Below are 26,162 nucleotides of genomic sequence, written 5' to 3'. Positions count from 1 at the left end.
GGTCTGTTCCTATTCTTTACTGTCTTATGCTCAATGTTGTCTCTACTCGACTCCTCCCAGGCGTTTCTTGGAACTAACCTTATTGACGAGGCTTCGGTTACCTGTTCTAATATTTCAGTGTAAATTATTGTCTGATAACATTCCGTGAAGCCTCTTGAGACATTTTACTTCGTTGACGGTGCTATATAAATGCAAGCTGTTATTTTTGGGGTAATCTTTTAAACACCGAATCTTGCTGAAATTTTGTGCAATTAAGACTTGAACAGTGCTAGCATTTCCGTTAGCAGTGCAGGATGTTTTTTTTCACGGCTACGTAAGGTACTGGTAATTGGTTGCAAGGTTTCCCTACTGTACAGCCTGTAACGTGACTGCTTTAGATTAATGGGAACAGGCTTCAGCAAGGCTTGCAGTCTGCGTGGCTTGAAATTGGAGAAGGGAGCTGTCTCTGAGCGTTTCGATTATACTGCATGCAAACGACTAGTACTCTAGACAGTGAATTTTTTTTTGTAACTTCGCCTTCACGTTTGCCCGAAGATAAAAGCTTTTGGTGCATTCTTTTCATTTTTAAAAAAAAATCTCTTTCTGATACGTTATTTTGTTGGTTCAGAAAGGGTTAATATTGACTTGATTGCTACTAACTTGCAGTTCTTCTGACACGGGTGAGTTTTAGCAACATTGCTTATAGAATGTTTTATAGTGCTCTTAGTCAGCATTTCCTGAACTGATGGACAACGGCCAATGACTTAAGCATCCCGGTGTCTTGGGATTCAAATGGCATTCCTCCCGAAATGCAAACCTCTGTACCCTGGTGTCTGAGGAGGCAAGTATGGTGAATCTGTCTCCTCCACGCCATGACCAATTTCCATCTCCGTCAGCCCAACCGAGCTGTGAAGGAATAAATCCGCATCTAAGGTGGGGAGGAATGAAAAGTGCCATCCACGTGGACTGAAGAGGCTGCTCTTATTTAGCTCCTTTTGGAAGATGAAATGCTTCTCTCGGTATCTGCCTTACATCTTCAGACCTCCCAGTACAATCTTCTCGTCAAGCTGCTACACAGAAGGTACAGTAGTAATAAAGCAGAGGGCGGTGGTTTGGGGGTGGGGACAGGTGGATGAGGAGACGGGGTGTGCTGGGGGGCTGGTGGGCTTGGGGATGGTAGCCTGAAAGACAGTTGTTTTTTAATTCCCTGACTTAACCAACATCACCCAGGGAACTTGCTGCAGCCCTCATCTTAGACTTTTTTTCAGAAAAACCAAATTGATTATTGTTAGTTACTGCTTATAAAGCTGTCTAAAGCACTTCGAATCCTGCTTGACAACAATGTACAGAATTTAAAACTCGTGTGTCAATTTTAATGAGGGTGTGATGAAGTAAAGAAGGTACTTTTTATAAATATCTGAATCACCGTTGAGCGACTCTAACAATAGTTTAATTAGTTTGGCCAATTGCAGTATATTAGTAGTATCATGCTGTTTGTATACATTTCATAGTGGAGGGCTTAACTAATGAATTATGAAGAGGAATGATAGAACACATATTAAATATTTATGTTGTAGAAAGCAGGGATGAGCTATTAAAACAGCTTGGATGTGCATTACTGTAGTAGTTTGTGTGGTTTTGTCTCTGACTAACGTTTCAGATTTCTATAAAAACAAAGTCTGATGTAATCTGCATTCAGTTTTTATACTCTAGTTTTGAACTGCTTTTGAACAAAATTTTGAACAAGCTGCTGCTATTTTTAAATGTGTCATTGAATATTGATGGTGGGCCAGGGCTTTGTGATTTGACTTGCCACATCACTTCTACCAGACTTTGCCTTTACATTCGTACCAGAAGCTGGAGTCTGTAATGCCACTGTTTTCCCACCAATGAGAGGTCATGTGTTTGTGAAGACAAATAACTCCAAAGACTTGAGATTGTAAATTTCTATCGTCTAGTATAAGACCAACATTGCTTGTGTGTTTTGTGTGTAGAGTCCAGCAGACGGATGAACCAACATTTTGAGAAATCGAGGTTAAGGTTGATAAAAAGTTTCCTGCTGGTTTGCTTAAAACTCCCTTAATGCTCTTTTTGAACAGCAATTCTCCTGTAGATTACAGTTTAAAGTTGGGTTCTTCTCAAGCAATCAGGTGTTCAGCTTTTTGACAGTGAAATTAGATGAATGAGGGCTTTCAATGTGATTTTTGAGGCCTGAAATTTCTATTATTTTCCAGTGGGAACCTATAACCAAGTGTTTGTTTCAGTTTGCCTGTAGAATGCTGATTCAGGCACTGTTACAGATTCTCAAATGAATTGTGCTTTTTCTTATGCAGTGCCTATCTGGGTCACAACTAATGAAAAGCTGGTAATGTGTCTTTTCCGTGCCAAGGCTACAGCAGATTTATACAGTGCAGCAGTATGTCACTCTGAAACTCTCCATCCAGATTGATAAGCTAGGTGGGGTCTGCAGTATGTGCTGCTGTTTTTTTAAATTTATATATATACGCGTACACAGTGCAATTCTTGCGAAGAGGCATGTTAATAAAATAACAAAACCAAAGAGAGAATGTGTGTGTGTTTATGTTGTATAAAGTGTGTTTAGCACCAGATGAACATAAAAGCTTTTTTGGTTTGCACACAATGCTAAATCTTACAAAGACTGACATTTCACAATTTATGGAAAATTGATTTAAATTAATATGCATCTCAACCATGACTTGGCGATCAAACCTTCATAATTTGAGACTGTTGGTCTATCACATTGTTTTAACTTCTGTAGAAATTGCTAATGTTTAGAGTTAAGCTGCTCCCTGTCCAAAGCAAGGTGCTTCTCTGCCTGCTGTGCTCACTACCTAATAATTACAGTGCTTGGTTCCGGATGGTTGAAGCTGTGTTTACAATCTTAACCCTTTAGAATGTCAGCAACTATTGTTCTCTGGGCTGGCTATTTTTACAAGCCAGTACCTACATTGTGAGACTCAAATATCCTTTACTCCGTAGATTGCAGACTTCTGGAAATATATTGCTTACCTCTCTGTCGAAGTCAGCTTTCAGTTCAAAGTTAAAAATCACACAACACCATGTTATAGTCCAACATGTTTATTTGGAAGCACTAGCTTTCAGAGCGTTGCTCCTTCATCAGGAGGTTGTGGAGTACAAGATCTTAAGTCACAGATTTTATAGGAAAAGTTTACAGTGTGATGTGAGCTTTCAGTTCACATTTGATGACTACAGTAGTTTGAAAACTGGTGGAGTACATTCAGCCCCCTTTCCGTGTCTGTTTTCCAATTCAGTGAAGTCACAGCAATCTGTCTCTTAAATCCATTCATTGACCCTGGCTCTATATCCTTCTATGCCCACATCGAACTTCTAATTTAATAAAATTAACAATGTTTGGATCACTTTATTTCTGCAAAAGATAGTACGACGTGCATTAATATGAGACGTTTTAAACTGTGTTTCCCCAATCTGCTCTGCTTTTTTATCTTTATTTTTTTTTCTTTTTACTTGATTAGATTAGATTAGATTAGATTACTTACAGTGTGGAAACAGGCCATTCGGCCCAATAAGCCCACACCAACCTGCCAAAGCACAACCCACCCAGACCCATTCCCCTACATTTATCCCTTCACCTTACTCTACGGGCAATTTAGCATGGCCAATTCATCTGACCTGCACATTTTTAGACTGTGGGAGGAAACCGGAGCACCCGGAGGAAATCCACGCAGACACGGGGAGAATGTGCAGACTCCACACAGACAGTCACCTGAGGTGGGAATTGAACCCAGTCTCTGGCGTTGTGAAGCAGTAGTGCTAACCACTGTGCCACCGTGCTGCCCAAATCAATTTATTAATTTTGTTTTAAATGTTTAAAAACTCCTAACTTGCTGCGCTGTGCCCCATTTATTTTGGACTCTGGCCTTTTGGAGCTGTAAGATGACCAAGATGCATTCTCAGTCAGATTATGCATGCATTCATGCTAAACAAATGTCAAGTGTGTTTACAAGTGGTGAGCAAAAGGTTAGTCAAATAGGTTGTTTTTTTTAAGAAGAGTTATAAAGCAAGAGAGTTGTGTCGGTTTAGTAGGGCATTGCAGAGCAATGGTTGTAGCAGCTGAAGGCACAGCTGCCAGTGGTAGAGCAATGAAAGTCAAGGTTGCACAAGAGGCTAGAATTGGAGCTGCAGAGATTTATGAGGTTTATGCAACTGAAGGAAGTTGCAGACATAAAGGGTCAAGGACATAGAGGGATTTGTGAATTTTAAAATTGAGGCAATTGAAATTGATGCAGCTGAGTGAGCACAGGGTTAACACATGAATGAGCCTTTGGCTGATCTAAGATATGGACAGTAGAGGTGTGGATGGATTCAAGTTTCATGATGATTTAAGGGATGAGTCTGGGCAGGAGACAATTAGAATGGTGGAACTGAGGAAGGGTCACTGGACCCAAAACATTTACTCTGATTTCTCTTCACAGGTGCTGCCAGACCTGCTGAGCTTTTTCAGCAACTTCAGTTTTTGTTTCTGATTTATGGCGTCATCAGTTCTTTCTTTTATTTAGAATGCTTCTATATAGATATAACAATCGTGTGGATAAGGGTTTCAATGCAATTGATTGGAGTCAGGGATGGGTATAGCAGGGAACAAAGTAGGCGTTTGAAGATTGAGAAGATGATTAGAATTGGAAGCACCTCCTCCTTATGCATTATAAATACACACACACACACACAAAATCATGCTGCTGAAATTAAAATTTAAGTTCAATATGAAAGAGCGCAATGTTTGATATGGCATGAAGAATTGTGTTGACAAACGCTATTAAAATATTTTTCTTTAATTTAACAATGTAATAGTAATAGTACTAAGAATAACTGACAAATATTGTACTTAAATATATTTTATTTGAAATATTTAGATCATAACATTTTTCTTTATTTGCATTTAATGTAATAAGCTAATAGAGTCTTAGAGGCATAGAGATTTACATCGCAGAAACAGATCCTTCGGTCTAACTTGTCCATGCCGACCAGATATCCCAACCCAGTCCAGTACCACCTGCCAGCATCCGGCCCATATCCCTTCAAAGCCTTTCTATTCATATACCCATCCAGATGTCTTTTAAATGTTGTAATTGTACCAGCCTTCACCACGTCCTCTGACATGTGCCTCTTGTGTGAAAACGTTGTCCCTTTAGGTCTTATTTATGTCTTTTACCTCTCACCCTAAACCTTTGCCCTCTAGTTCTGGATTCCCCAACTTGAGGGAAGAGACCTTGTCTATTTATCCTATCCATGCCCCTCTTGATTTTATAAACCTCTGTAAGGTCACCCCTCAGCGTCCGATGCTCCAGGGAAAACAGCCCAGCCTATTCAAATCCTCCAACCCTGGCAACATCCTTGTAAACCCTTTCAAGTTTCACAACATCTTTCTGGTAGGATGGAGAGAAGTTTCTGTTGAAAATTTTCTGTTATCGTTTTGAATTGGTGAGATAAGAGTTATGGGATATACAAATCAGATACAAAATAAGTAGCTAGAAATTTTATGAAAACAATCAATTCTGACTGAGTTAAGACAACTAGCTAACAGAATAAATTCACAAAGAAGTTGGTAAACTAACTCATCCACTCAGAATATTTTGAGGACTTTTCAATTGTATTTACTTTATTTAAGAACATTGCAGCACAGGAACGGGCTCTTCAGCCCATAATGTTGTGCCGAAATGACACCGATTAAAGTAATCCTTTCTGCCTGCCTTATCTATATCCCTCCATTCCTTGCATATTCATGTAAGGCTGTGAAACGCCCTTATCCTAACTGCCTCCACCACCAACCCTGGCAGCACGTTCCAGACTCTTAGCACACTGTTTAAAAAAAAAGTGGCCCTCACATCTCCACTGAACTTCCCCCACCTCCCCTCACCTTAAGTGCATGTCCCCTGTATTAAACATTTCAACTCCAGGAAAAAGCTTCTGACCTTCAACCCGATCCATATATCTCACAATTTTATAGACTTCTATCATGTCTCCTCTTAACCTCCGCTGCTCCAGAGAAAACAACCACGTTTTTCTATCATCTCCTTATAGCTCTTACCCCTGTAATCCAGGCAGAATCCTGGTAAACCTCTTTTGCAGCCTCTCCAAAGCCTCCACATTCTTCCTGTAATGTGGCAACCAGAATTTAATGCAATACTCTAAGTGTGGCCTAACCAAAGTTTTATAAAGTGCAACATGACAACCTGACTCTTGTACTCAATTCCCTGACCAATAAAGGCAAGCATGCCCTACGCCTTCTTTACCACTTGACCTACTTGCATTGCCACTTTCAGGGAGCTATGACTTGAACCCCAAGATCCCTCTGTACATCAGCGCTGTTCAGGATCTTGCCATTAAGTGTTCCTTAACATTTGATCTCCCAAAGCGCAGCACCTCACACTTAGCGGGATTAAACTCCATATACCATTTTGCCGCCCATATCTGGAACTGATCTATATCCGCTGTATCATTTGACAACCATTTACACAATTCACATCTGCAAATTTACTAACCCACCCATCTACATTTCCATTCAAGTTGTTTACATTTATCACAAACAGCAGAGGTCCCAGTGTGGATCCGAGCACTGGTCATGGACCTCCAGTCTGAAAAGCACCCTTCCATCACCACCCTCTGCAGTCCATGGATAAGTCAATTCTGAATCCATGTAGCCAACTCACTGTGGATCTCATGTATCTTATTTGTTCAGTAACTGAAATTTCTAATGCCCAAAATAAGGTTTTAATCAAAATAAAATCACTCGATATTAACTATTTTTAAAAATTATTAATTTTATCCATATGACTTGTTTTGCCTTTTAATACTTCTGTTGTGATACTTCTACGACAAATGTTTCGTCCAATGTGTGCACAGGAAGATGTAAAGTGGCTTCAGGATGATTTGGACCTACTAAGCGAATTGGTAGAAACATGGCAGATAGAATGTTAATGTGGAAAAGTGTGTGGTTATACACTTTGGTATGAGAAACAGCTCTGCGGAGCATTTCTTAAATTGTAAGAGGTTGGAAAGTGTAGATATACACAGGACCTAGGTGTTTTTGTTGCTAAGTCCCTGAAGGCTAGCTTTCAGTTTCAGCAAGCTATCAGGAAGACTAATGGAATGTTTGCCTTTGTTGCAAGGTGATTTGAGTATACAAGTTTTGAAGTCTTACTTCAATTTTGTATTGGCTTGATTAGACTGCACCAGGATTAATGTGCACAGTTTTGGTCTCCTTAGTTCAGGGAAGATATGATGGCCATTGTAGAAATGGCCACTAGACTTGTTTCCCGAAAAGTGGGACTGTCATATGAAGAGATTGGGCAAATTAGGTCTGTAATCTAATCTAATCTAAAAAGTGGGCGGCACGGTGGCACAGTGGTTAGCACTGCTGCCTCACAGCGCCAGAGACCCGGGTTCAATTCCCGACTCAGGCGACTGACTGTGTGGAGTTTGCACATTCTCCCCGTGTCTGCGTGGGTTTCCTCCGGGTGCTCCGGTTTCCTCCCACAGTCCAAAGATGTGCAGGTCAGGTGAATTGGCCATGCTAAATTTCCCTTTGTGTTAGGTAAGGGGTAAATGTAGGGGAATGGGTGGGTTGCGCTTCGGCGGGTCGGTGTGGGCTTGTTGGGCCGAAGGGCCTGTTTCCACACTGTAAGTAATCTAATCTAATCTAATTCTATACAGTTTTGAAGAATGAGAAATGATCATATTGAAACTTAGAAAATGCTTAAAAGGATGGACATGGTCATAGAGTCAAAGAGATGCACAGCATGGAAATAGACCCTTCGGTCCAACTTGTCCATGCTGACCAGATATCCTACATTAATCTAGTCTCATTTGGCCCATATTCCTTCCTATTCATGTACAGTCAGTTCTTCTGTAATGTGATGGTTACGTTCTTATGCAACTCCGCATTACAGAAAAATCTCACTTTAGAAACAGCGTTGGCGATGTAATCGCGTTACACTCAGCACACATTATAAAAATTCACGTTTTAGAAAGTGTTCCCAATTCATCAATCACGTTATAGTGTGTTCAAGTTAACGAAATGCGCATTATAGCAGAACAACCTGTACTCATCCAGATGCCTTTTAAATGTTGTAATTGTACCAGCCTCCACTATCTCCTCTGGCAGCTCATTCCATACACATACCACAGTCTGTGTGAAGAGGTTGTCCAATAGGTGCTTTTTAAACCTTTCCCCTCTTAACTTAAACCAAAGCCCTCTAGTTTTGAACTGTGCTATCCTGGCTATTCAGATTTTGGCTATTCAGCCTATCTGTGCCCCTTACGATCTTATAAACCTCTATAAGGTCAGCCCTCAGCCTCGGATGCTCCAGGAAAAACAACACCAGCCTATTCAGCCTCTCCCTGTAGCTCAAACCTTCCAACCCCAGCAACATCCTTGTAAATCTTTTCTGAACCCTTTCAAGTTTCACAATATCTTTCCTATAGCAGGGAGACCAGAACTGAATGCAGTATTTCAAAAATGACCTAACCAATGTCCTGTACAGCCACAACATAACCTCCCAACTCCTATACCCTGTGCACTGGCCAATAAAAGGCAAGTGTGCCAAATGCTGCCTTCACTACCCAGTTTACCTCTGACTTTGCTTTCAAGGAACTATAAACCTTCATCCCAAAGTCTCCTATTTGTCAACACTCCCCAGGACCTTACCATTAAGTGTAAAAGACTTGCCCTGATTTGCCTTTTCAAAATGCAGCACCTCACATTTATCTAAATTAAACTCCATCTGCCACTCCTCAGCTCATTTGCCCACCTGATCAAGATCCCACTGTACTCTGATGTAACCTTCTTCGTTGTCCACGACGTGATCAGTTTGGTGTCATTGTAAACTTACTAACCATACCTGTTATATCCAAGTCATGTAATATAAATGACAAAAAGCTGTGAATTAATACTAAACCTACTGTACACAGCTGGTCTCCAGTTCGAAAGCAGCCCTCCATGCAGGTGAGATGTTTCTCTTGGTTGGGAAGTCCAGAACTATGGGGCACATTGAAAAGTAATGGGGTTGCACTTACGTCTGTAATGAAGAAATTTTTCAGTTTATTCAGAGATTTATGAACATTTGGAATTCTCTACTACAGAGTGCTCTGGAAGTTCAGTCTTTCCATATGTTTAAGATAGAGGTTGATAGATTTCTGATTACCAGTGTGTGTAGGGTTATGGGACTCTGGTGGGTAAGAGACACTGAAGTTTTCTATCCACTATGATCATATTGAATGGTGAGGTAGGTTTAACGGGCTGAATGGCCTACCTTTGTTCCTATGTTTCTATGTCCAGATAGTGCCTATACCTCACCTGTAAACTCTTCCCAGTATTATTGGATGGGCTGACTTCTGATGGTGTTGTTAGCAACAATCCTGACATAGGCAGTGGACAATTTATTGGAGGGAATCCTGAGGAACAGGATTTACATGTATTTGGAAAGGCAAGGACTGATTAAGGGTAGTCCACATGGCTTTGTGTGTTGAGAAATAGTGTCTCACTAGATTAATTGATTGAGTTTTTCAAAGGAGTAACAAAAACGATTGAAGGCAGAGCAGTGGATATGATCCATATGGACTTCAGTAAAGCATTCAACAAAGTTCCTTATGGTAGACTGGTGAGCAAGGTTAGATTACATGGAGTAGAGGACCAACGAACTATTTGGATACAAAGCTGGCTTTAAGGTAAAAGACAGAAGGTACTTCTCAGACTGGAGACCAGTAACCACTGGAGTGTCTCAAGGATCGGTGCTGGGTCCACTTTGTTTTGCCATGTAGATAAATGATTTGGATGTGAACATAGGAATGGTTTGTACGTTTGTAGATGACACCAAAATTGGAGGTGTAATAAGTTTATCTCAGAGTACAATGGGATCTTGATCAGATGGGTCAATTGGCCGAGGAGTGGCAGTTGGAGTTTAATTAAAATAAATGTGAGGTGCTGCATTTTTGAAAGTCAAATCAGGGCAGGAGTTAACAGTAAGGTCCTGGGAAGTGTTGTTGAACAAAGTGACCTTGGAGTGCAGGTTTATAGTTCCTTAAAAGTGCAGTTGCATGTAGATAGAATAGTGAAGAAGGCGTTTGGAATGCTTGTCTTTATTGGTAAGTGCATTGAGTATTGGAGTTGGGGGTCATGTGGCTGTACAGGACATTAGTTAGGCCACTATTGGAATACTACATTCAATCTGGTCTCCCTGCTGTAGAAAAGATGTTGTGAAACTTGAACAGGTTCAGAATAGATTTACAAGGATGTTGTCAGGGTTGAATGTTTGAGCTTTTGAGTGAGGCTGAATATGCTGGAACTATTTTCCCTAGAGTGTCAGAGGCTGACGGGTGATTTTATAGAGGTTTATAAAATCACGAGGGCATAGATAGGATAAATAGACTAAGTCATTTCCCTGGGGTGGGGGTGTCCAGAACTGGAGGACATGGGTTTAAGGTGCGAGGGGAAAAATTTAAAAGGGATCCAAGGGGCAACATTTTCACGCAGGGAGTGATGTATAAGTAGAATGAGCTGCCAGAGGAAGTGGTGGAGGCTGGTACCATTACATTTTAAATGACGTCTGGGTGGGTATATGAATAGGAAGGGTTTATAGGGATATGGGCCAAATGCTGTCAAATGGTACTAGATTTATATGGGATTTCTAGTCAGCATGGATGAGTTGGACGGAAGGGTCTGCTTGCGTACTGTACATCTCTATGACTCCACATCAGTAGGTTGCTTTGAGTTGAATGGAATGATATTTCATTCTTGGGAGAATTTATGACTTTATTAGTTTATTTTCCTGATCATACAATAGTTGACCAAGACTGTTTAAAGTCTATGTTTCTACCATTTATTTCCATTTTTGCCACCTACCATTCTTCCACCCATGTTGCTGGTCTCTGCCTGTCCAATATGTCAGATTGCATTACTTTTCTCTGTTTTTCTTTTTGCCTTAAACATTCTTTCTTGTAGGTTCTGACTTGTAAACTGTCCAAATTCTTTCAGATTTTGGAATTACTTATTCCAATACTTTGTACCTTTAGTATTTCTCACTAAATAACCTTAGGATTTTCCCATTGCTTCCAGGATCCTATTAGTCAGTTGATCCTAAATGCCAGACATCTCCACTCCATCTTCCCCTCCAACTCCCCTCTTTCTCCTCTCCCTTCACTCGCCCTCCAAGAATAATCATACATCTTGGGGCTGTTAAATCATGTCCTTGACAATAGTTCTCAATGTAGCAACTCAGATCCCAGCCTAAATGCAAATAATTGGATAATTCCAGTCGTTAATCAGGCCTGAAAGCCAGGATTGATTTTGTGCATTTAATTACATATCTATTTTCAGCTCATTACATTTTGCCAGACAAATGATTCTGCTATCACAGGAGAGATTTTGTAGTTTAGTCTGTTTGCCCTCTGACTTGAGATAAGTCTGACTAACCTCCAACTTGTAAATTGATGGGGTGGGCATTTAATCTTTTGCCACAGAGCATAAAAATGAGGACAAGGTTTACTTTTGGATTTAAATGTCAAATGTTTGCTTGGGAAAAGTTTTAATTGATATAGAGATGAGTTTACTTCTCACTTAGATCCATTGGAAAGAAGGTGTGATATATTAAGTTTGGGACTTCTTTTGACATTTCCCTGTGGCTGCTGGCAGCCCTGAGGCGGAGATCTGTGGTTTGTGCCAAAACCTTCAGCCCAGCACCAGGTGGATGCAAAATGCCATGGATTCCAGATCCATTGGGAGAGGGCAGGTGATTGCTTCATCATTGATCTGGATCTGATGCTGTAGGCTGTGAGGGAGAGGAGGAAAGTGTCTTCCCAGTAGCTATCAGAGGGAGGCCATCTCTTTGTAAAGCTGAGACATCTTGCTGTTTATGTGTCAGCTCTCTCCATCTCCTCTTACTGCTCTTTCATTTTCTACTTTTCTCAAGGGGAGCTATCTTCCACCAGGGTCTGACTGTCCTCAAGCCCAATTCCTCTGGAGGGCCCTGCTATGGAGAGCACATCAGACTGCCAGAATGAACAAAACCCTTGCAGAGGTAATTGAAGGGGAGCATCCAACTGGTCCAGGCTCCAGAATCGCATTGTTCAAAACTGAGTGGCCTATAGAGCCGTTTTAATTGGTTGTATTATCTCTGTACATCTGTCTGGAGCTTGTACAGGGGTTGGTAGCCATCCTTTCAGAGGATTTCCTTTGTACCCTAAGTTCTGTCTGTAACCTCTGCAGAGTAGCGTGTAAATGTGAGGTAGCAGGCACTGCTGAGTGATGAAGACATCATGGTGCCAGCCAGAAAAATGAGCCAACTCATCGAAAAAGTTCTTGTTGTAGTTGCAGTCGAGAGGATGGAAGCCCTTCACAGGATTGGTGCTTGTTATCCTAATAGCCATGTGTGTACATTCAGTGGTGACCTATACCTGTGTCCAGTGATAGAGGTGAAAATCAGTGCCATCTTGCCTTGAGGGATTTTGCTTGTTACATGAATGTGCTGCCCAACATTGACAAAGACAAGATTGGTGAACAAAGAGATGCAGTGGTACTGATTTTGAGGTCATGAGCTGTTCCTCGTAAAATGCCAACAGTGCCTTTGATAGCGATTGACAAGATATGGTGACAGTGCTGTGAGCTATGAAGTCTTTCGTGACAGGCACAGAGCCCAATATCCCTGTGTATGGACTGTAGCAGTCTCCAGTCCCCAGTTACCTGCAGCACTTGTTCCTGGTCATCTTTATGTAAATCTGTCTTCAACAGTGGATTGTGGATTGAGATTTTTGTCTCTATTGACTTTCATTCCTCTCTCATGTCCTCCCAATATCTGGATGCTGTACTTCTTGATAAGGATGTTTTTACTTGCTGCCTTTGGACCCAAATTTTAAGAACCATGCCTCATTTCTAGTTGGGACCTTGTTTCTGGGCAGTTGTCTGCATATTTGTCCTTGATCATACGTGCCCCTGTTCTGCTGTGCCTATAATGCTAAGGGATGCCAACCCTGTTCAAAAACCCAAGGATCGTGTCTAAATCTCTGCCGGCTGTGTGGTAGCAGGGGTACCCTTAACTCCAGTTGAGTGTGGAAGTGAGGACTGCAGATGCTGGAGCCCAGAGTTGAAAAATGTGGTGCTGGAAAACCACAGCAGGTCAGGCAGCATCCGTGGAGCAGGAAAATCAACGTTTCAGGCAAAAGCCCTTCATCGGGACTTTTCATTCCTGAAACGTTGATTTTCCTGCTTCTCGGATGCTACCTGACCTGCTGTGCTTTTCCAGCACCACTCTAATCTTGGCCTTGACCTTGAATTAATTCAGTCCATAACCCAGTGTCACTATTCACCTTGTTCTTCCGAAAGTTTTCCAGTTCACTATAGCTGATCTTCTAATAGTCTAACATATCAACATGTCTTCCTGCAGCTCTGACAACCACCTGCATACTTCCTCAGAGATCTTGTCTTTGTGAAGGCTTCAAGCATGTTCAATATTGACTACATAGTGATGCTTCTTTGGTGTGAGCATCTTGTGTTTTTGTTTACATTATTCCTGGATTTCACATTGACTCTGTTGCCTTTGTTAGTCATGATGTGTAGGAGCTCATGTTGGAGTGGGGTGTACAAAGTTAAAAATCACACAACACCAGGTTATAGTCCAGCAGGTTTATTTGGAAGCACTAGCTCCTGTAGCTCTGCTCCTTCATCAGGTAGTTGTTGGTGGCATAGCTGAGGGGCCTGTTCTATCAAATACCCACTAAGCTTTAAAATCTACCTGTGCATACAAATGATTTTTAGAAAAAAGCAACTCTGCATCAAACATGATAAACCACGCAATTGTCCAAATAAGATATTTAGTTTTGAATTCTAGTTAGTCTATGACTTTCATCATGCAGCAAAATTTAGATTGTGACTCAGCCTGTAGCAACATTTTAGTTTGTTGTGATTTCAAAAATGCTGTGAATGTACATTCAGTGATGAGTTAAGCTGTTCAACATAAGCAAGATCACTCTTTAATTCAGAAGGTAAACTAACCTGATAGTCTTTCCTTATTCTAACTTAAGGTCTTTCCTTCTGCACAAAATTCAAAACTGAAAGCTGAAATTTGAAAATTGCACTGGCCAACTGCTCCTAATTGCACACATCTGAGTTTCCTTAATGGTTAGAAAATGTAAACCTGTTAATTAGAAAACCTCCAAAACCAGGAGACACCGTCTAAGGATACTGGATATGCCATTTAGGACTGAGAGTGGTGAACCTGTGGAATTCTTCGCCACATGTTTTCAAGAAAAGAGTTAGATATAGTTTTAAGGCTAAAGAGGTCAAAGGGTATGAGGGGAAAGCTGAAACATGGAACTGAGTTAGATGATCAGCCATGATTATATTGAATGGCTCAGCAGGCTCGAAGGGCCATTGAGCCTTACTCCTCCTGTTATTTTCTATGTTCCTGTGTTTCTACATATGGACAGAGATGTGACAGTATAGAAACCAGCCAAGTCAATTTTTAATTTTTTGATACTGCCTCTTTTTTTTTCCCCCATTCCAATAAAGCAACTTTTCAGAGGTAAACTCCACATGACCTATCTCAGGTTCCCTTCTTCACAGTGATACAAACCTCAGAAGCTATCTGTATTACAAAGCCCGTTGTATTATGTTTCTTGAGTCACCAAAGGCCTGATTGCTCCCTGTGGTGACAAAACTCAGAACTAGCTCTTGCCCTCCCCAATGCAGGTCATTTTGAGACTTAAACCTGAGCGCTGCATTGGCAGTTTTGCTTTCTATCTCCAATCCAAACACTTTTGCAAGCATTCTGCTGCATTGGCAGTTTTGAAAGAACAGTAGGTCGAAAAGAAAACATAAACAGAGGAACAAATGTAAGGCAAGATTATTCATTTTTGGTTTTCACTGAATGATGGCCAGACTTTCAGGACCAGTACATTTCTCAAAATATTATGTATAAAAGTGGAGCTTAACTTTCTCAGCCAGTGGGACATCAGGGTTGAACAGTTATGTGCTGCCTACCATAAGCAAGCCAACTGTTATAAAGCAAATAAATGTCTTGGTCACAATGATCAGTGCCACAGGAGCGAATTCTACCTTTTTCTATACAAAATCCGCTCACTTATTTCTCTCTTCCTATGCTGTTTAAAATTTTGGAGGTGGGTCAAATACTTTGCAGCCAGTCAATCAGAAATGGATGATCATCTTTTACATACTGTGAACTAACTTAGGTTTGATTGGTGAAAGGTTTCAAAGTGAGTTCAGTAAAGTTAAACTTGATAATGATAGTAGAAAAATAGAGAAATTCTTCATTCTGTCATTTTCCTGCACCAGTAGGAAGCAAGAAACTGATGATTTATCCACTGTTAGTATCATGGTAGAAACTTATTCAATTCTGTGAAGAACTCTGCTGTGGCTCGTTTGGTAACATACTCAAGAAGGTCATGTGTTAAGTTTTCACTCCAGACACTTGTGCACATGTTACTCGTGCAGTACCGTGTGCTGTGATGGTCAGAAGTGCCACCTTTTTGATGAGGCTTTGCTTGCCTCCTCAGGAGAATGTAAAAGATCCCACGGACAGTGTCTTGAAGAAGAACACGGAAGTACTTCCTGGTATTGTTCAGGAAATCAGTTTGATTGAAATAACACTGGAGTATATGGGGCAGTTGGCTTTAAGCAGAATACAGATTTGTTCGAAATGGCCAACTACTAGCCTGTTCGGCATTTGCCAGGGAGTGCCTCAACTGCTGGAATTAAATTTCTTATGTAACTTAGTTGAGTGTGAATGTGTCCATGGTGGAAATCTATCAATGACCCTGTTGTCATTTGTTGTATATGTCATTGCATAGAAGAAATACATTGTTTTCTTGGAATATTCCTAAGCACTTTCCAGCTGGTGAATTATTTTGGTTGCCTAATGGTGACTTTACAATGCATGTGATGGAAGTTTTAACAGTTAATCTGTTTTTAGTGTGTCAGAATAGGTAAGAATGTTGGATAGTTCTTCCTTTTGGTCTTGGCATTGTGCTATCTGTGCTTATAAGATGGGTCCTTCTCTCAATGTTTCACCAGAAAGAGGGAGCGAATTCTGCGTGTGTGGCACAACTACTATGTCAGAAGTGATTGTGGCAAGTCCTAAAGTACACATTCATCCCATGACTTTGAGTCCAAGGCTATTTGTAGAAATAAACAGAAATGGTAGCCTTCAGTTGCCCCATTTTAACTTGGATTTCCCAACGTTCAGTTGGAAAGCAGCAAAGAGCAAAGCAACAGCTGTGTGCAGAGGCCCTCGAGGTGGTAAAGTTACTTATTGCACAAGAGACTGAACCGTTGGTGAACACTCTGACGTGTTGCAGTTCATTATGTTGCAGTTTGAAAAGTCATTACCTGAAAGGATTGTTATTAAACTGTTCTGGTTTGTTTACACTTTGTGCTCCTATTGTTCTTTTGTTCTACCATTTCAGCTCTCTAAAATGCACAGTACAGTCATAGAGCTGTGCAGCATGGAATCAGACCCTCCGGTCCACTGCATCCATGCTAACCAGATATCCTAAATAAATCTAGTCGCATTTGCCAGCATTTGGCCATATCCCTCTAAACCCTTTCTGTTCACGTACCCATTCAGATGTTTTTTTAAATGTTGTGCTTGTAACAGCCTCCACCACTTCCTCTGACAGTTGATTCCATACACGCACCACCCTCTGCATGAAACTGTTGTCCTTTAGGTACCTTTTAAATCTTTCCCCTCTCAGCTTAAACCTAAGCCGCCTTAGTTTTGGACTTCACTACCCTGGGGAAAAGACTTTGGCGATTTGTCCTATCTATGCCCTTCATGATTTTGTAAACCTCTATAAGGTCACCGCTCAGCTTCTGATGCTGCAGGAAAAATAGCCCCAGCCTATTCAGCCTCTCCTAAAAGTTCAAACCCTCCAACCACCTCCTCAAATCTTTTCTGAACTGTTTCGAGTTTCACAACATCCTATCACAGGGAAACCAGAATTGAACACTTTGTTCCAAAAATGCCCAAATGAATATCCTGCAGCGCCACAACATGACCTTCCAACTCCTTTACCCAATGCACTGACCAATAAAGGCAAGCATACCAAATACCACCTTCACTATTCTATCTACCTGTGAGTGCACTTTCAACAAACAATGAATCTGCACTTCAAGGTGTCTTTGTTCAGCAACACTCCCCAGGACCTTACCAGTAAATGTATAACCCCTGCCCTGATTTGCCTTTCGAAAATGCAGCGCCTCTCATTTATCCAAATTACCCTTCATCTGCCACACCTTGGACCATCTGCCCATCTGATCAAGTTCTTGTTATACACTGAGGTAACCTTCTTGGCTGTTCATTGCACCTTCAATTTTTGGTGTCATCTACAAATTTGCAAACCATACCTCCCATGGTCACATCCAAATCATTTATATATGAAAAAAGCAGTGGAAGCTCATTGTATTTGCCAGTTGAGAGAAGATTTGTGGAAGTGAAATTTAGTAGTTGTTGCTGTTCCCTTCGCTCTATATTCAGGCAGCTCACTGTGTAATGCTGTGTGGACAGAACTGGGAATTTATTTTAACAAATGGAAATCCCAAAGCAAAATTGTAGGTTCCTAATTTCCTGACTTTGTCTGCCATTTAGGTGCAGAAGGGACACTTCTTGTTAATGTGCAGCATTGTTTGTGTCTCTCCACAGTGCAGAAGGGGTTTATAATGAGTAGGGCTTGCCTGTTCTGGAGCCTGGCATGTCCTGAACCTGTTTAACAAGGACCATTCTCACAATCTGTGTGAGTTCCAGCCCTACTATTTGACAGATGGCATTTGTCACAGTGAATTGATTTGTGACTTCTCATTCCTTTTTTTTATTCCTTAATCCAAAGCATGGCAACAGGTGTATTGAAGAAGTCATCGGGAGGATAAGTGAGGTACATTAGGAATAGCTTCAATCAACTTATGGGTTTTGGCCAGTCAATGAGTATGTGGGGGAGTGATGTCTGTGAGGACAGGAAACCAGACAAGGAACTGTTGAGTGAAAGATTCCCATTATAATGTAGTTGAATGTTCGTAAGGAATGTGTATGTGTACGGGAGAGGCGACCTAAACCAGATATGTGCACAGTATTCTCCTGCAGAGTACAATAGAGCAAGTGCTGAGGTCTGGAGTGTTGTGGTGGCTGTGCCCCATGGTGATCCAGTAAGTTTGATTAATACATTGCTTCTGGTTTTGACCGCTGCTGTTTTCTTAAGATTCTCCCAGAAAGACAAAAGTCCTTTTTTGAAACACTCCCAAACATGTTTGCTTGGGATCAAGCCTTCATCTCTGACCGTCTGTGTAGATTACCAATTCTCTCTTTTGACTCTAGCATTGTGGAGTATGGTGAGACATTGACATAACCATGACTAAGTCACTCTTAAGAGGCTTTATGTATGACATGATTGTATACAATACCAGACCATTTATATTGGCTTTCGTTGACTGACTTTAACATCCTACCTCCTTTTACCTGCTCTTGTTCCCATACTACCCTTGCTTAACAAAAATCCATTAACTTATTTTGAAATTTTTAATTGGAACTCTTCTCCAAAAAGGAATTGAGGCTGTGAGTTACAGATTTCACCTTGTCTCCAGTGAACAACTTGGCTCTAATTTGAAGGTTTTGCTTCATTGTTCTTGATTTGTTCCAACAGAGGGAATCATTTTTTGACCACCCCATAGAATCCTAAAAACCACAATTACTAAAAACCACAATTACACCAAGCTGTAATCCTTTAAACTCAAGAAAATGCAAATCCAGCTAGTACAGCCCTTTTATCATAAATTAATCCTTTTATATAGGTTTCCTCCGGGTGCTCCGGTTTCCTCTGACAGTCCAAAGATGTGCAGTTCCGGTGAATTGGCCTTGCTCAATTGCCCGTAGTGTTAGGTGCATTAGTCAGGGGTATATATATATAGGGTGGGGAAGTGGGTGTGGGTGGACCTGTTGGGCCAAAGGACCTGTTTCCATACTGTAGCAAAGCTAAAGTTAAAGCCCTAGCATTATTATTCTGCTTTCCCCGAGAATGGAACAGGTTTGAAAATGTGTTGCTGGAAAAGCGCAGCAGGTCAGGCAGCATCCAAGGAGCAGGAGATTCGACGTTTTGGGCATAAGCCCTTCATTAGATTCCTGATGAAGGGCTTATGCCCGAAACGTCGAATCCCCTGCTCATTGGATGCTGCCTGACTTGCTGCGCTTTTCCAGCAACACATTTTCAGCTCTGATCTCCAGCATCTGCAGACCTCACTTTCTCCACAATGGAACAGGTTTGTTTGTCATTTACAATAAGCAGTTTTGCTTTATCTGACACTATGCAAAGGCTAAATCATGACAGGGTTAGAAAAATGCTGAAGGTCTTCTTGAGCAAATGGGCTCTTCATTAACCTGCTCCATAGTCTCTCGATTGTTTTGAGAGAATGGAAATAGCTAGTAGAAGGGAATTCTGCTTGTGGGTGATGGTACAGAATGAATGATATTTATGCAGACACACATCATTGGAAATGAATAACATTAAGGATGCTTCTCGGATGCAAAAATTGATATTTATACTCCCACTCAAAATAAAATTACTGGCAACACTGTTATGGAAGGGGTTCAGTGCAAATGACCCTTCTGTTAGGTAGTGTGCAGGGTGAACTTCAGTATAATTCTGGTACTCCCACTCGCACTTTAATATGCAGCTCCAGGTCTCTGAGTTTGTCTTTATTTACTTGTGGGACAGAGGTGTTGCTGACTGTTCACACGTATTTCCCATTCCTAGCTGACCTTGAGAAGGTGACGATGTGCTCCCTTCTTAAACCGTTAAAGTTCATGTGCTGTTGGTACATTTTAGGGAGGGAATTCCAGGATTTTGTCCCAGCAACAATGATGGAATGACAGTATTTTTCCAAGTCAGGATGGTAATTGACTTGGAGGGTAACTTGCAGATGATGGTGTTCCCATGTATCTGATGCCCTTGCCTTTCTAGATGGAAATGGTCATGGGTTTGGAAGGTGCTGTTTAAGGATCATTTGGTGAATGACTGCAGTGCATCTTCTATATTGTACATGCTGCTGCTCAGTATATGCACAAATGTGATCCTAGAGGATAGGCATTGCAAATCATAGTGGGCGTGCTTACGCTGTTTATCTATGTTGTGAGTGTAAATTTATGTGTGTAATCCTGCAAGTCATAATTCTGATTACATTTTGTGAATATGGACCATTCTGATTAGGACACTTTATTCAGGTAGCTGTAATTGTGTAGAGGGGTATTTTAGGTGACCTTTAAAAAATATTAGTGGTTTAGAAGAAGCAGAATTTAATGTTTACACTGACACCAAGGCAGAAGCTATTTGTTTTCTTTTATAGGTGCCTAATCCAGCGGACGCTTGTACCTTGATGCTGTACTTTTAATGTGGTGGCGCAATTATTCTAAAAATGAATTATTGTCTTTTTTTAGTCTTCCGTTCAGATGGACAAAAAGTCATCAATGTTTTTGCTTCAGTTGTTTCTTACATAATTGAGTGTAAGCACATTGCCATCTGGCATGCTGTTAGCATCATGCATTGAAATTTAACAGAATATCTGCTCTGGAAATGGTTGGAATTATCTATAGAGTCATAGAGATGTACAGCATGGAAACAGACCCTTCAGTCCAACTCATCCAAGCTGACCAGATATCCCAACCTAATCTAGTCCCGTTTTCCAGCATTTGGCCCATATCCCTCTAATCCCTTCCTATTCATATGCCCATTCAGATGCCTTTTTAAATGTTGCAATTGAACTAGCCTCCACCACTTCCCGTGGCAGCTCATCCATACATATACCATCCTCTATGTGAAAGGGTTGCCCCTTAGGCCTCTCTTTATATCTTTCCCCTCTCATCCTAAACCTATGCTCTCTAGTTCTGGACTCCCCCATCCTAGGGAAAAGACTTTATCTATTTATCCTATCTATGCCCCTCATGATTTTATAAACCTGTATGAGGTCACCCCTCAGCTCCAGGGAAAGCAGCCCAGCCTATTCAGCCTCTCCCTCTAGCTCAAATCCTCCAACCCTGGCAACATCCTTGTAAATCTTTTCTGAACCTTTTCAAGTTTCACAACATCCTTCTGAAAGGAAGGAGACCAGAGTCACACCCAATATTCCAAAAGTGGCCGAACCAATGTCCTGTACAGTCACAACATGACCTCCCAACTCCTGTACTCAATGCTCTGATCAATAAAGAAAAGCATACGAAAAGTCTCTTCACTATGCTATCTACCTGTAACTCTACTTACAAGGAGCTATGAACTGCACTCCAAGGTCTCTTTGTTCAGCAACACTCCCTAGGACCTTACCATTAAATGTATAAGTCCTGCTAAGAATTGCTTTCCCAAAATGCAGCACCTCGCATTCGTCTAAATTAAATGCTGTTTGCCACTCCTCAGCCCATTGGCCCATCTGATCAAGATCCTGTTGTAATCTGAGGTAACCTTCTTCGCTGTCCACTACACCTCCAATTTTGGTGTCATCTGCAAACCTACTAACTATACTCCAATGGTCGTATCCAAATCATTTATATAAATGACAAAAGTAGAGGACCCAACACTGATCGTTGTGGCACTCCACTGGTCACAGGCCTCCAATCTGAAAAACAACCCTCCCCCATCACCCTCTGTCTTCCACCTTTGAGCCAGTTCTGTAACTAAATGGCTAGTTCTCCCTGTATTCCATGAGATCTAACCTTGCTAACCAGTCTCCCATGGGGAACCTTATCGAATGCCTTACTGAAGTCCATTCAGATCACCTCCACTGCTCTGTCTTCATCAATCCTCTGTTATTTTTTCAAAAAAACTCTATCAAGTTTGTGAGACATGATTTCCCTCACACAAAACCATGTTGATTATCCCTAATCAGTCCTTGCCTTTCTAAATACGTGTACATCCTGTCCCTCAGGATTGCCTCCAATAGCCTGCCCATCACCGTGTCAGGCTCACTGGTTTATCGTTCCTTGGCTTGCCCTTACCACCGTTCTTAAGTAATGGTACCACGTTAGCCAACCTCCAGTCTTCCAGCACCTCACCTGTGACTATTGATGATACAACTATCTCAGCAAGAGGCTCAGCAATCACTTCCCTTGCTAGAGTTCTAGGGTACACCTGATCAGGTCCTCGGGATTTATCCACCTTTATGCATCTCAAGACATCCAGCACTTCCTCCTGTAATCTGGACATTTTTCAAGAAGTCACCATCTATTTCCCCACATTCTATATCTTTCGTGTCCTTCTCCACAGTAAACACTGATGCAAAATTCTCGTTTAGTATCTCTTCCCCCCCCCCCCCGCCCCCCCCGCCCCTCCATCACCTGCAGCTCCACACAAAGGCCACCTTGCTGATCTTTGAGGGGCCCTATTCTCTTCCTAGTTACCCTTTTGTCTTTAATGTATTTGGATTAAAACCCTTTGGATTCTCCTTAATTCTATTTGCCAAAGCTATCTCCTGTCCCCTTTTTGCCCTCCTGATTTCCCTCTTAAGTATACTCCTACTGCCTTTATACTGTTTTAAGGATTCACTTGATCACTCCTGTCTATACCTGACATTTGCTTCCTTTTTCTTAACCAAACCCTCAATTTCTTTAGTCATCCAGGATTCCCTACACTTTCCAGCCTTTTCTTTCATCCTAACAGGAATATATTGTGTCTGGACTCCTGTTATCTCATTTCTGAAAGCTTCCCATTTTCCAGCCATCCCTTTACCTGTGAACATCTGCCCCCAATCAGCTTTTGAAAGTTCTTGCCCAATACCGCCAAAATCAGCCTTCCTCCAATTTAGAACTTCAGCTTTTAGATCTGGTCTATCCTTTTCCATCACTATTTTAAAGCTAATAGAATTATGTAACTGGCCCCAAAGTGCTCCCCAACTGACAGCTCAGTCACCTGCCCTGCCGTATTTCCCAAGAGTAGGTAAAGTTTTGCACCTTCTCTCATAGGTGCATCCACATACTGAATCAGAAAATTTTCTTGTACACACTTAACCCTATGGCAGTCTGAATCTATGTTTGGAAATTTAAAATCCCCTACCATTTCCATTCTCTTATTCTTACAGATAACTGAATTCTGCTTACAAATATGTTTCTCAATTTCCTGCTGACTATTAGGGGGTCTATAATACGATCCTAATTAGGTGATCATTTTTTTCTTATTTCTAAATGACTTCCCTGGGAGATATTTCCAGGAATATCCGCCCTAAGTACAGCAGTAATGCTATCCCTTATCAAAAACACCACCCCCCCTCCTCTCTTCTCCGTTCCTATCCTTCCTGTAGCATTTGTATCCTGGAACATTAAGCTGCCAGTCCTGTCTATCCCTGAGCCGCGGTTCTGTAATTGCTATGATATCCCAGTCTCATGTTCCTAACCATGCTCAGAGTTCATCTGCCTTCCCTGTTAGACCTCTTGCATTGAAATATATGCAGTTTAATTTATCAGTTCTACCTTGTTCACTGCTTTATTCCTGCCTGCCCTGACTGTTTGACTCACTTCTTTTCTCAACTGTACCAGTGTCAGATCGATCTCTTTCCTCAGTATCTCCCTGGTTGCCCCCCCCCTCCTCCGGGGAGCAACTCTAGCAAATCTCCCTACCATTGGTCCCCTTCCAATTTAGGTGCAATCCATCCTTCTTGTACAAGTCACTTCTACCCAGAAGAGATTCCAATGATCCAAAAATGTGAATCCTTCTCCCATACACCAGCTCCTCAGCCATGCATTCATCTGCTCTACCTGCCTATTCCTACTCTCAATATGTCATAGCACCGGGAGTAATCAAGATATTATTACCCTTGAGGACCTCCTTTTTAAATTCCTGCCTGAATTTCTATACTCTCCCTTCAGAATCTCAACCTTTTCCCTTCCAATGTCATTGGTACCAATGTGTACAATGACATCCTGCTGGTCCCTCTCCCCATTGAGAACATTCTGCACTCTCTCTCTCTGAGACATCCTTGATCCTGGCATCAGGGAGGCAACACACTATTCTGAATTTTCACTGCTGGCTGCAGAAATGTCTGTCTGTGCCCCTGACTAGAGAGTCCCCTAACACGATCAATCACTTGGAACCGACGTACCCCTCATTGCATTCGAGCTAGTCTTGATACCAGAAAATTGACTGTTCGTGCCATATTCCCCTGAAAGTGCATCACCTGCTAAATGTTTTCAAAACAGCATGCAATATTTGAAATGGGGATAGCCTAAGCAGACTCCTGTACAACCCGCCTACCTCTCCAACCTTTCCTGGAGTTAACCCATCTACCTGACTGTATCTGCAACTTTTCTCCCTTCCTATAACTGCCATCAATCACACCCCCTAGCTCTTGTAAATTCCTCATTGCTTCTATTGATCTGACAGGATTTGCAACCAATGGCATTTATTGCAGTTATAATCCTCAGTATCCCTTAAACTCTCCCAAAACTCCCACATCCGACAAGAAGAACATATTACTCTACTGAAGGCCATTTTGCTCCTTCTGCAATCTACAGACCCAGAAAATCACACCATCTTATTGCTCTACAAAGCACTGATCCAGGCTAACTTAATACTTATGGCTTATATTTTTAAAATTTAATCAAGAATCCAATCCCAATAAAAACATATTATCAAGAAAGAACCCACTCTACTCACTATTGTAGATTTACAGCCAGGCTCTACTTAAAATACTTATTTCTCTGTTTCTGTGCTGTGTCCTCTCCAAACAGGATCTTGGTTCTTCCAAGATCAATTGTGAATTTCGCTGTTAAGTTTTCCCGGACACAGGAAAGGCCATAACTGCACAGATTCACTGCTGTGTCAGTTCACAGTGTGGGTTTTTTTTCTCTCTATCCCTTACAGACCATGTGCTTGCTGCCTTTGTCTTTCTCCCTTTTAAAAGTGCTGTTGTTCTGACTTTTTTTTCAAAGTTCCAAAACAGTTGCACTTAAGGTTGGATTGTTCTAATTATAAATTACTTTCTAAAAGTTGAGTTAATCCTGTATCTGACCTTGGTTTGACTACATTTAGTGTACTGCATACAGTTCTGGTTACAATATTATAAAAATGATAGATACTGGAGAGGGAAAAGGTAATGGTGGAACATGATGGTAGCTTTAGACGAGGACAGGTAAGGTGGAACAGAAACACAGACCCAAATTGGTTGGGATGAATGGTCTGTTTCTGTGAAACACATCTTCCGGCAATGTTAACAGCAGTTATAATGTAAAACTTGCTGTCATAAGGTGTAATGGAGGTCAATATCAAAAATGCATTGAAACAAAAGTGCTTGAGTGGGGAAAGAATAGAAGGTTATGTTGATAAAGCTGAGTGAAGAGGAATGGGTGAAGAGTCGTGGAGAATAACTACCAGCATAGACCCTGAACATCGGCAAGACAAATGTCCTCCGTCATTTTGGCTTGGCATTGTGGAGCTAACCCCCGAACATTAAGGTCCACAGGGAGGCCTTGGAGAGCGTTGACCACTTCCAATTCCTTGGAAGTGTCCTGTCGATCAAAGCAGCTATTCATGAAGAGATCCATCATCACCTTCAGTGTGCTAGTGCAGCCATCTGCTGCCTGGGGAAAAGGGCTTTCAAGAACAACAACATCAGATCTGACACCAAGATCATGGTTTACAGAACTGTGGTGGTTCCCACCCTCCCATATGGCTCTGAGATGTGAACTGTCTACACTGACTGACAGAGTCAAAACGTATGGCACTGGAAAAGCACAGTGGATCAGGCAGCATCCGAGGAGCGGAAGAATCGATGTTTCGGGCATTAGCTCTTCATCAGGAATGTCCACGGCAGATGTGTGAAGGTCCTGGAGCAGTACCACTAACATGGTGTGCTCAAGATTCTGTGAATCCGCTGGGAAGAAAGATGCACCAGTGACCTCAACCAGGCCAACATCCCCAGCACTGAGAAACTGACTACCCTTGATCGGCTACGACAGGCTGGGCATGTTGTCCATATGATGGATACGAGACCCTCCAACCAGATGCTATACTCTCAGCTTCAAAACAGCAGGCAAGTCCAAGGTGGACAGAGCAAGTGCTTCAGTGATATCCTCAAGGCCTCATTGTTGAGGAAATCACTAGACCTAGACCATCCAAAGTGGAAGAGGAGCTTCTAGGAAGGTGTCGAGCATCTC

At 41.6% G+C, this 26,162-nt stretch overlaps 1 protein-coding gene across 2 annotated transcripts in view; it reads left to right on the top strand.

Moving 5' to 3' along the window:
* Window positions 1–702: 702 nt before the first annotated feature.
* The window catches only part of LOC132823341 (serine/threonine-protein phosphatase 2A 55 kDa regulatory subunit B beta isoform), a 469,634-nt gene continuing 444,174 nt past the window's right edge, over window positions 703–26,162 (top strand). For both annotated transcript variants that reach the window (XM_060837051.1, XM_060837054.1), the window contains exon 1: window positions 703–1,060. In XM_060837051.1, the coding sequence (XP_060693034.1) occupies window positions 982–1,060 (79 nt within the window). In that variant the 5' untranslated portion in view covers window positions 703–981. The remainder of the gene's footprint in view (window positions 1,061–26,162) is intronic.

The sequence above is a fragment of the Hemiscyllium ocellatum genome, chromosome 16 (assembly GCF_020745735.1).
Source record: "Hemiscyllium ocellatum isolate sHemOce1 chromosome 16, sHemOce1.pat.X.cur, whole genome shotgun sequence".
NCBI lineage: Eukaryota > Metazoa > Chordata > Chondrichthyes > Orectolobiformes > Hemiscylliidae > Hemiscyllium > Hemiscyllium ocellatum.
Note: the sequence above shows the minus strand (reverse complement) of the source record. Positions and strands in the feature narration are given on the sequence as shown.